Source organism: Centruroides sculpturatus, unplaced genomic scaffold, assembly GCF_000671375.1.
Source record: "Centruroides sculpturatus isolate CEXI.00-Female unplaced genomic scaffold, Cexi_2.0 scaffold413, whole genome shotgun sequence".
NCBI lineage: Eukaryota > Metazoa > Arthropoda > Arachnida > Scorpiones > Buthidae > Centruroides > Centruroides sculpturatus.
The window spans coordinates 610,568-622,838 of NW_019384661.1; the positions used below are offsets into that span (position 1 = coordinate 610,568).

At 29.5% G+C, this 12,271-nt stretch overlaps 1 protein-coding gene across 6 annotated transcripts in view; it reads left to right on the forward strand.

The window, feature by feature from the left end:
• Positions 1 to 9,766, forward strand: part of LOC111626557 (semaphorin-2A-like) — a 257,482-nt gene extending 247,716 nt beyond the window's left edge. For all 6 annotated transcript variants that reach the window (XM_023369968.1, XM_023369970.1, XM_023369971.1 and 3 more), the window contains 2 exons: positions 1,970 to 2,079; positions 7,427 to 9,766. In XM_023369968.1, coding sequence (XP_023225736.1) covers positions 1,970 to 2,079; positions 7,427 to 7,483 — 167 coding nt within the window. In that variant the 3' untranslated portion in view covers positions 7,484 to 9,766. The remainder of the gene's footprint in view (positions 1 to 1,969; positions 2,080 to 7,426) is intronic.
• The last annotated feature ends 2,505 nt before the right edge of the window (positions 9,767 to 12,271 follow it).

The window sequence follows — 12,271 nt, forward strand, 5'->3', positions numbered from 1 at the left end:
TCCATTTGTGAAAACTTACAAAGTAGAGGTCCATAACTATCTTACAAGTGGTTGGATTTCACCTGATTATGTGCTCTTTCATAACACTCCTGATATGCAGTTGGGTTGTGGCCACTCAGCTGGTGATGACTCATTATAAAATGAGAAAGGTTTTCCTTTGGAGTAAAAAACTTTTTCAATAATAATATTGTATTAATAATATCTTAAATAGGTTATTAATATTAAAAATTTGTCAGGAAAAACTTGAAGATTAGTAACAAATAATCATCATATAGTAATGTGAAAAGTTATTTTGGTGAACAACAATAACATAACTTAGCTATTTGTAAGTGATCAATCAAAATTATTTTTAAGATATAAACCAATAGACAAAGATATAATTAAAAATGTTTGTGTATATTGGACTTATTATACTGGTGTTGTTTCAGTTTTTGCAAATAGAGAAGGTCTTATTCAGAAAAAAACAAAATATTTATTTTTCACCTGTGTACACTGTTTTTGTGTTTGGACCTTAAGGCCCCTCTTCAGCAGGTTTACAACAACAAAATTTATTAATAAGGCTTTATAAATTTTGTTGTTGTAAACCTGCTGAAGAGAGGGGCCTTAAGGTCCAAAACACAAAAACAGTGTACACAGGTGAAAAATAAATATTTTGTTTTTTTCTGAATAAGACCTCTATTTGCAAAAACTGAAACAACACCAGTATAATAAGTCCTATTAATATACTGTATTCAATTTTAATTATGTCTTTGTGTAAGGACAGAGGCAAAAAAATTAATAGACAAACTTTTATTTACGTAAATTAGACTGGAAGGACAATTGATTTCTAATTCTTTATCTGCTAAACACTTTAATATTAAACTCTGCTTGTAATACATACACAGCAGACACTAAGAAAATAAAGTTAGAACACAATCATTATCTATTCAAACTACAATCTACAGTTGTTAAAATTATTTTGACAGTAATAACAAAAGAATTTATCAACTGGCTTGTACACACTTTAGATAAATGATTATGATACTTGTGCAAAAGTTTATTGATAACTAGCAATCTGATTTATTGATTACCTGAAATGAAATGTTTCTGACAAACTTGTGTATTGACATTCACTTTATCTGTATTGAAATTTTTCCGGTTAATCCTCAAGAGCCATGCAATTGCCTTCAACATGAAAGCTTCTCAGTTTTGTATTCTTGGTGACAAGTAATGCCGAGAATTTAAAAAAATGATATTCCTTTTTCTTGAGTGAACTAGCGTTACACCCAATTACACAAGTCACCATAGTGATATTTGAGATAAATAAACACAAGAGCTCCAGCTAAAGTGTGCATAAACACAAATAAAACATAAATAAACCACAAAGATGATACAGGACAATTGCGCATGTTCTTGATGTCAACTTGAAATCTCTATAGTCAGAACATTACTATAATAAATCCAAAAAGAACACACTTCATTATTGAGCATCTTTGTAAATACATATGAAATAACCCACTTGTTAAGCTCATTAAATTTTATATTTCTCTATAAATTAAAACATTAATTTCATTAATAAAGCTCCTCAAGTGTTAAATTAATTCAAAACTCATTTTTAATACATTACTATATGTCATAAATATGTAACATGTAATGATGTTTTTCCTGTAATAAAAGGTTACTACTTTATAATTTTATTTTTAGAGTTATTTCAGATTAATAAGTCAAGCAAAGCATAAAGCAACTCTAATTTTTGAACAAGAGAATAATTAACTCTTCTAAAATTAAAAGCTATAATTTAATGAAATCAATTGTTATCAAGATGATGATGATGATACTACTATACTACTACTACTGCATAATGATCATTTTTGAAGTCGATCTAAAACAACAATTTTCTTTTTTTTTTGTAATATTAAGTGGCATATAAAATGAAATTTTTTCTATTTGCATGAAACATATTTTCACGTAATTTTATTTTTCATTTTAGAAACTTGTAGTGCACCTTCAGCAACAGAATATCGGAAAATCTACTCAGATTGGTGTAACGAATTTGAGAAATATAAAAGTGCAATGAAAACATGGCAGAATAAACAAGCGGTAATTATATTTGATTTCTCATCTCTTAATGAAATATCTTATTATTCATTAAATTATATTTAAACTAAAACACAATATGTTATTTTCATCAAACACATTTTACTATAAAAAAATTATCAACAAACACTTTAAAAAACTAAAATTGTCATTTGTACTGTTGAATTTGAATAGTCCATTGTTTGACAAACTTGATTATTTGATTTACCTTTATTCAGTTTTATTTTTTAAAAAATTTTGTTTGTATTAATACAAACAAAATTCTTCAAATTTTATAAAATCATCCGACAAACTGTTTTAATGAAAAAAAAAAATTAGTAATAAATTTATATATATTTATTACTCTCTCAGTACTAATTTCAGTAATTCAGGAATATTTATTTTTTAATCTATTTCTGTAGTTTTTGGAAACCTTATTTCCAAACTTACATAAAGTAAGGTATCATTTTAAGCACACATACATTTCACTAATTCAATACATAAAGACTTGTAGGAAAAGTAGAAACAGATTGCAAAGTTCTTGGACTTGTAGTATAGTTATCCACAATTAATTTTGGGAGATTGATATAAAATGTCAAGAAAGATTGTGATAGCATTTGTTACAAACTGCACCAATTCTTGATCAACGTTATTGTCAAAACAAAACAGAAAATTTTGATATATGATCTGCCTTGATTCTGTGAAAAAAGCCAAGGAAACATAAGAATTTATTTGCATACTACAGATTTCATTTTCTTGGTCTCACAAGAGAGCAGAAATTCATTTTTCAGATCCAGGAAATCAGTAGNGGGACTCTACTGTATTATGCATACAGGTAACCTTCGTATAACACAGCACTTCTATAGCACAGATTCACTCAAACACAGTTCGGGAATTGGGTAAAACCCTTGTACAACATGAAATGTAATAAAGGGTGCGTTCTTTTATACCTCTACGTGAGCATTCTAATTTTTTTTGTGGCTATTTTGAATAGTCTTTCAACAAATAATCTATTTAATAGTTAATTTTACAATTGGGACCCTTCTTTTGCCTCTAAAAGCTCATAATTTAGAATTATAGATTCCTCCATCACAATATTATCGATAGTGCCGGCCTGCCATCTTTGTTTCTTTCACCGTCGTTCCCAAATGCCTACAAACAGCAGCACACTCCCGTTGTAGAGCGACCGTTATTAACGAATGCACCCACAAACTGTTACCAGTTGATAATGACTCATGATGAGATCATCATATAGAATGAATAATCCTCTGGTAAAATATTTACTTAAATAAGTATTTTACCCATTAAAAAAAATCCTTCTTTAAATCGAATTTATTATTATTATTATTTTTTTTTTATCTTTGGAACCTAACCCCCTTTTCGCACTAGTTCTTCGTTTCGTATAACAGGGATTCCCATAACATGGCAATTTTTTGGAACATAACTTCTATGTTATACGGGGGTTACCTGTAAATAAATTTATATATATTTATTACTCTCTCAGTACTAATTTCAGTAATTCAGGAATATTTATTTTTTAATCTATTTCTGTAGTTTTTGGAAACCTTATTTCCAAACTTACATAAAGTAAGGTATCATTTTAAGCACACATACATTTCACTAATTCAATACATAAAGACTTGTAGGAAAAGTAGAAACAGATTGCAAAGTTCTTGGACTTGTAGTATAGTTATCCACAATTAATTTTGGGAGATTGATATAAAATGTCAAGAAAGATTGTGATAGCATTTGTTACAAACTGCACCAATTCTTGATCAACGTTATTGTCAAAACAAAACAGAAAATTTTGATATATGATCTGCCTTGATTCTGTGAAAAAAGCCAAGGAAACATAAGAATTTATTTGCATACTACAGATTTCATTTTCTTGGTCTCACAAGAGAGCAGAAATGCATTTTTCAGATCCAGGAAATCAGTAGATATTGGGGAAAGTAATTTTCATGTATGTGAGGTGCTATTATGGTGTGCCTCTTTTTGGGATCATTCCAATCACATCCACACATACTATCATTGTTGTGCTGGATAAATCAGACAAGACAATATGTTTCCCAGGCAGTTGCTGAAGTGTTTATATCCTTATGTATATACAAAATTTACAACTATATGTCCACCTCGTGCCTCAAACATTGTCTCAAGGTTAAGACATGACCAAGCAAAAGCACATAGACTGAGGCTAACCTCACTCTTCTGGTTGGACATCACATAGGTTGGGAATGGTGGACAAGCACTGTGTTGCCAACTACCACATATGTATAAAAACTGACAGTTTTTGAGAAAATTAGCATTTTTTAATTTTGACCAAAACTTAAAATACCTCAAACATTTGATAGTCATTGCAGGCATTAGCTGTGTAGAACACTCACCCACAGTTTCTATATTTGTTGTCCCTCCATAAGTTTTTGTTTAATTTGATGATTTTTGAGTTAGTATATATTATTCAGCTAAAAATAATATTAATTATACTCTTTGTTTGAAAGTATATTAATTTACTACCTTTCTGCTACAGTATACACACAAGTTCTCCTTATTCATTCACAATGCTCTCTGGCAAAATTTTATACGCAGGTCACGTTTCTTTATGCATTGCTGCTCAATCACTTTGCTGTCATGTATCAAACCATTCTAAATGTTTGCTGCAGCTTTTACATCCACTAAGCATACAAGTATCCATTTTGCTTTGCATGTATAATGCAATATTATGCTGTGAAAATAAAAAAGTTGTAGTAACTGTTGATAAAAAAAAAATATTATGGAAAGATTAAGATATATTATTTTCCCATTCTTTAAGAAAGATTAAATTTTCTAAAATGAAAGTCATCTAAAGATAATTATTCATTTAATTGTATAAAATTGTAACATTTAACAAAAGTAAATACTTTGCTTCTGTTATTCTTCCGTCATTCACAAGCACGGAGGCAACCTTTCTTTTGAGGCTACTGCCTCCACAATAAAACGCAAATATGGTAAAAAGTCCTCTGGTGTTATTGCCATCTTCACAAAAAATAGTAAACATAAAACATGGCTGATGGTATTACATTTAAATGTAGTAAGTACCGTAGATGAATAATTATTGTAATACAATTACAATAATTATTCATCTTCTATCTCTTTGCTTTGTTCACAGTTTTGAAGAGAGAAATGCTCAATTCTTTATATCTCATTTTTGTTATCTTGTAGTTCTTTACTTAAAGAATAGATTATGGTGTCTAACTTTAGAAATGCTTTCTGCTTGAGCTAAACTATAATGCAGCGATGTGTAGTGATAGCTGCTCGTGATGACATTTTCACTACATGAAGAGTGGTAGTTGTCACAAAAGCATGCAAAGTATATTAACCTGTCTGTCAGTGCACTGAAATATAGAAGTCATGCTGCAACCACACTTAATGATGTGTTTTAACAGTAGCACAAATAGTAACACTAGAAAAGTGCATTTTTTAATTTTAATTGTGAGGCATATGACAGTATATTGTTGAAGGTAGATACCAGTAACTGATTGTGTACCAGTGTAGGATTTTTATAGTTTGTGCCTGGTTGTTTAGCTCTCATTTTTCTTCAAGGAGTGTCATATTGTTCTGGAATTTTTTAAGCAGGTGAAAAATTTTGTAGCAGATTAAATGTCACATGGTTGACATAGTGGTATAACTTTTACAATTCAAGTAGGCCTATAATTTCATATAAGTACTGTACATTCTATTTAACAGAAAATAATTAAACTATGACGATAAACACCAAATGTACCAGAAAACTGAAACTGTACATGTAGATAAGAAATTACTGTAATTTCTTATCTAAACTATGATAATTTTTGAGCTATCGAGTAAGAAATTAAAAATACTCTGGCATCACAAACACAGATAAGCATTATACCTCCTGTGATTACAACTACCACCTGCTGAATATCAAACATTCAAGGTATTTCAGGTTTTGGTTGAAATTAAAAATGTTAGTTTTTGAGAAAATAGTAATTTTCATGTGTGCATATTGCATCTAAAATTGACAATTTTTTTCAAAATCTACTGATTTCCCAGATCCAAAAGTGATCTGTCATTAATGCTTAAAAGAGAAATTTAAGTTTTAAAATAATTAAATTTTCTTTAAAGTTAAGTAAGAGAGAAGATTGTAAAAGTTTTCTAAATTGAATTCAACTTCAGAAAACAATTTTTTTATTTGAAAAATGGTTAGGATAGTAAAGATTATACAATAAGAGTCTTCTTTTATGAGGTTTGAGAGAAAAAATAACAGCGAACTTTTGTCTATTTAGAGGCTTCTTGTCTGCCTCAATATGCAAAATGTTACACGCTTTCCTCTGGTGACAGCACAATTAAGAAAATGTAAAGCGTATAACATTTTGCATATTGAGGCAGACAAGAAGCCTCTAAATAAAGGTAGGAAAAAATCTTACTGCAGTTGTGTATGATAGCCATAAAGGTGATAAAACAACAATTGATTTAATTTCTTAATTAATATAATATGATTAAGACATGATAACACAATGCACAAAAGAAAAAAGAATTTTGATGCCAACTCTAGGGCATTTGCCCAACTCTGCCCAAGAAAAAAAAAAAGACCCGACATGTGGACTCACACAACAAGACAAAACATGTCTTATGATTTTGTTGAATGGGCACAACTATGTACTACAAAATTTCCATACAACTAATACTGTAACTAGAGAGATGAAATGGAAAATTAAAATAGACAAGGAAAGGGAAAAAAAGAGGTACCTGTACTCTGTTGATTTCTCTTTTACAGAGATGATTCTCAGTGAAATTTCCTTGTTCTTCGTTTTGAGGAGGTTAATGTATCCTCCTGTGGGGATCAAAGCAGACTGTCTTTATCAATGATTAACTGAAACTCAAAAATTTCTTGAAGGCTTCCTGCAACAAGAATCCTAAGTCCCTTGTTATGGTCAGGATCAAACTCACCTTTCCATTGTCTCCTCCAGTCTGAACTCTCTGTCCTGGTCCAAAAACCGTTATCTTTCCCCTTTAGGCCCTTGGGCATTTTCTCTCCCCATGAGACAATTCAGAACATTAATCATCAACCAAGTGGAAATGAGGACAAGAATTCAGAAACAGGAAAAGATAAGAAGCTACAAACTAGAATATTATAACTTATGGTGTGGAGCCACGAGTGTAAGAAAAGGATAAAAGAAGACTGTTTTATTGTATAGTCTTTAATTTTGTGAATTTTTTTTATATGTATTCTTCTATTTCCATCATCAATTCTAGTATATGCTTGGTATTAATTCCAAAATGTAAAATTAATTAAATATTTTGATAATATATAGAGATATTTTTAAGAATTGATTTGTGTTACATAATTAACATGTATGTTCTGTTTTGACAGAAATGTCAAGGCACTCATCCAAATGATGTGACATATCAAACATACCCATCAGCATGAACAGATCAACTTCCAGACACTGCTCAATCTTGCCTCCTGTCTTTGTGAAGTGCTGCATATTGTTGTGATGTTGCCAGCTGTTGAGAGTCTCGCAAGCGTTATTTTGGGCCAGAGTTTGTGGTTTTCGGACGCTGCCCGCGACGGACGCCGCCACTGTACATACGCACTCAAATACCGAATGCTACTGGTCCAAATCGACTCGTGAAGATCTGCCTAAGGACGACATCTGTCAACACTGCATACATATTAACAAGTGTTTCATATTTCCACATTATTACAAAAATAAACAGATAACTATTTCTGTCTCGGAGACAAATGCAGCAATTATTCCATCGTGAAAAGTTTATCGAAGAAGCAACAACAGAGTATTTTGCCTCGTGAACATTCCACGGATTGCAGAGACAATATAATGGTAATTTTGAAATATATCGATGTCAAAGTGGCATAGAAAAGAATGAAACGATGTGAATTATATATATGAAATGGATTGTTGGATTATTGTATTTATCCTGTTCTTGTCAACAATTTAAATACTTTATTATTTACATCTTTCGTGTTACCATTAATAATTTAATATACACCATATTCTTGCATTATTTATATAATAAATTACTGCAGTCTTTCGACATAAGAATAAACAAAGGTAAAATTATATTATTTTCAAACCAAAACAAAATTTGCTTAGCATAATTAAAAAAAACACCAGAGATTTAACATTACAAATCTGATATTAGGCAATAATTCAAATTTATGTAATTGTTTTACAACATAAATAAACTACTCTTACTAAAATAGACTGTGATTATTAATAGGAAAATAGAAATAATAATTATTTTCGGTTTGACACAAATAGAATTAGGTAATTGCTCACCAAGTTAAAAAGAAAGGTTATTCTCAGCCACAAGTGCGTAAAACTAAGTGGTTATGTATATAGTAAAGAGGAAGAGTCTTAAATGACAAAACTTTTTGATATAATTCTTATCAGCATCTATCAAATTAATGGCTGATAACTATTAAAAAACAAAAATGGACTATTACAAAATAAAGACCAAGTCCAGTCCATATAGTGAGACAGCTTGTCTTTATACTGTCCAATATTATTGTCATTGTCAAAAAATTATATATATATATAAAGTGTTTTGACAATTTGCTTGTCAATATCATCATTTACGTCTGTGTACTTTTCTATTTTTCTCTTATATTGACTTTTGCCAAAATTATGACTCCCATCATATGTTTTCCCCATTTAAGAATGTGGTCGTCCGTTGCAACGAATTTTTAAATTGGGCGCGCATGCCGCGGCACGTCTTATCGTCGTATCGCATTTACAGATTATCTTTGCAACAGTTTTAGAACTAAAAATCAAATACGCTTTAAAATTCTTTAAAAAGTGTGATGCATTCTGGGCATTGTATTTATTATTTTTGATCATTCCATTTATATAGATACTAAAATAGGATGACAATACTAAAAACAAATTGTTTCGGGCTTTCTGATCAGAGAATATTTGATTATTTATTTAAAAATTAAAAATATACAGTAAGATATATTAGCTGATGCATAAATTATATAGTAGCATAGAGATATTTTAGACTAAATAGTATTAATAATTTCTGTATTTTAGTGAATATTTTTAAACAAAATCTTCAAACTTTTTTTTAATATCTAGTTTTATTCTACCTCATATTTTAAAAATTGTATTTATTTTGCATTACATGTCAAGGGATGAAAATGGATATAATGACTGTGTTGAAGAATGGTTCTACATATTTATTATCTGGTTAATCACACCAAATAAAAAAACAAACAAACTGTTCCTAAAATCTCATTCTTTGCCGATCAACTGTTTTGTCAATGCATTATTCGAAACAATTTTTTAATAATTTCTTATACGAAAATTTGTATGACTTTCCCGATGCAATTTAATTTCCGTAACAATTTAGTGTCATAGGTTGGTCAGATTGTGTCGGACGTTTAAGTGTTCGGTTCCGACGGCAACTAGATAGCGATGGAATCGTGTCGTCGTAATGTGTTGATTCTTGTCACTTTCGTTGAACATTGAATGTAATGTCCAAAGATATTGCTGCTGCATCGGTATGACTTACAACCTCTGATTTGTCAGTCTGTAGGTATCAGTATGTTTTGTAACTTGTTACATTATGATATTTTGTGAACTTATCTGATATGTTGTACAGTTTTTAATGTTCTGTGGTATTGATTAACTAAAAATGTCTTGTAGTTTATTATGTAACTTAATTAAAGAAAATTATGACAACATGCAAACATTGTTATGAGATTTTAACTCTAGTAAAATTTGCTTGACACCATTTTATCATTATTATTGCACTGTTTTACTTAACAAATTAAATCAACATTTATCCTAGAATCTATATTCTCAATGAATGTCTAAAGCTTACTTAAGTCAGAAATATGAGTCTTACTTAGAGTAATAAATATCATCAAATAAGATATTAATGTGCTTCTCTCTCTCAACTGCAGCTTAACAAATTTTAAAATAATCAAATCATTACATTAAAAATGTTTGCATCATCAGCAGCATTTAAAATGTATTTTAAAGTATTTTCTGTTATCAGATTTATAAAATAAATCTAAACAGAAAATACTTTCGATGAGAACATTAATCAAACAAAATAGTTTCAAATGTTTTTATATTGAAACTATCATTATACTTATTGTCTTTAAATTTACAGTACATTAAAATATTTAAATCAATATGAAATGATAAACAAAATAGCAATAAAAAATAAAAGTAACAAANATTTAAATCAATATGAAATGATAAACAAAATAGCAATAAAAAATAAAAGTAACAAAATATAGAAACATATTAATCAAATAACATCATCTGAAAGTAATATTTGCCACCTATGATATAAAACAAAAGTCCAGCAATAAGTTGCTTAACTTTCCCAGCAAAAAATTTAAAATTATGTGTAGCATTAGATAAAATAAAATATTATCTGTTGTAATATTTTATTTTAAAAACTTTTACATTACAGTTTCTTATAAAACTCATCTCTACCCTGAAAATTAAATTTTTTGCCATTTTATAATAATTAATAAAAGCTAATAATGAGTAAAATCTCTACTAAGTCCGACCCACTCGAGTTACAACACAACCTCTTCCTTACCCCCATGACCTTTAACCACCAAAATTTAATAGCATCAATCCCTCTAATACCCAAACCTTCCTGCAAAATTTCAGAAATTTTTGACAAGATAAAGGAATTAAGCTTCAAAGTGGGGGAACAAAATCATGCCCTTCACACACACACACTACCATATATAAACAAAAAATGCCAACTTTTTTTTGCACTTCTTGACATTTCAAGGTTCCCAAGTCCAAAAATGTAAAAAATTTTAGGGGGGTAATTGTTTTGGCCAGTCACCGTATTTTCCCTCCCATATATAGCCACCAGAAAAATAAAATGTATATCTAAAATAACATATACAAAATGTTCCATTTAAAATCAGCCAGACTATGATGATGAAACATAAGAGGTAAATTTTATAACGGATATTTAAAAGAAAAAAGTGTTTGAGACCAATCCCAGAACTATATACAAACTGATGAAAAGTATTCTCAGGAGCATTGTAGCTTTTAAGTATTTTACATAACATCAGTCTGAACATGATTACACATACACAAAGGTGCATAGATGCATACAGACACCAGTTTTAGCACCTGTAAGTTTTTGTATGTTTAAATAATATTAAAATATGATTTCTGATGAGTATCCTCCACTTGTATCATTTCCAGTGAGTGGGGCTGATTTTACATGGAACACACTTTATTTGAAACAATAAAAAGATACACTACAGTTACCTTTTAGAAGCAGTTGATTAGCCGTGAAAGTTTTTCAGTATCTTGTACCTTGTCAACACACATTTTTCCAAGAAAGTGACTTTTTATATTTATCTTTTCTGTTTAGCATAACTCAAGATTATCTAAAGATAGAAAGTTGTTTTAATATTGATAAATTATTGTTATATTTATTTAGAGATAAAACATCTGATTAGCATTCAAATAAGCTTAAATTCTTGATTTCTTTAGTCAAAAATGTAGGTTTAACTGAAATTTAGAAATGTCATCAACCAAATCATATGTATCAAGGAAGATCAATGTTATGAGCATTATAAGAATGTAAGCTTAAAAAAGGTTAAATGTACATTTCCAATGTCATCTGTCCATCATTAATCAAAAGAATGGAGTTAGATAGATGAAAAACAGCACCGGATATGGAAAGATACCAATTAACCATATACAGACCTCCAGTCTGGACCAGAAGCCACGTGATTACCATTCAAAATTTTTATCTTACTATATAGTGATAAATTTGGTATAGAACTGATCCTTACAATAAACGGAACTCAATAATATATCAAGTACATACAATAACTCTAGATTACTATTCAAATGTCACCCATAATCAACTGCACCAACTTCAGTAAGTTGAATATTTTTCTGTGGACCAGCAGTTAAAATACACTGCTCTAAGGGGTACAATATCCACATGATCTCATATTTTAAGAATTTAAATAAATTTATATTTTGATTCATTCTGAAAGTAATATTTAAAATTAAAATATGATTGTCACAACGCTGGGCTGCAATTTTTAATGTCACAGTAACTAAACAATTTTTATATAATACAGTGGTATAATGTCAAAAATTTTAAAAGGCTCTTTTTATATCGTAAGTAAATTATAGACTGTTTCACAAAGAATAACTTAAATGTTTTTCCAGAATTGCTTTCTAAAAAACAC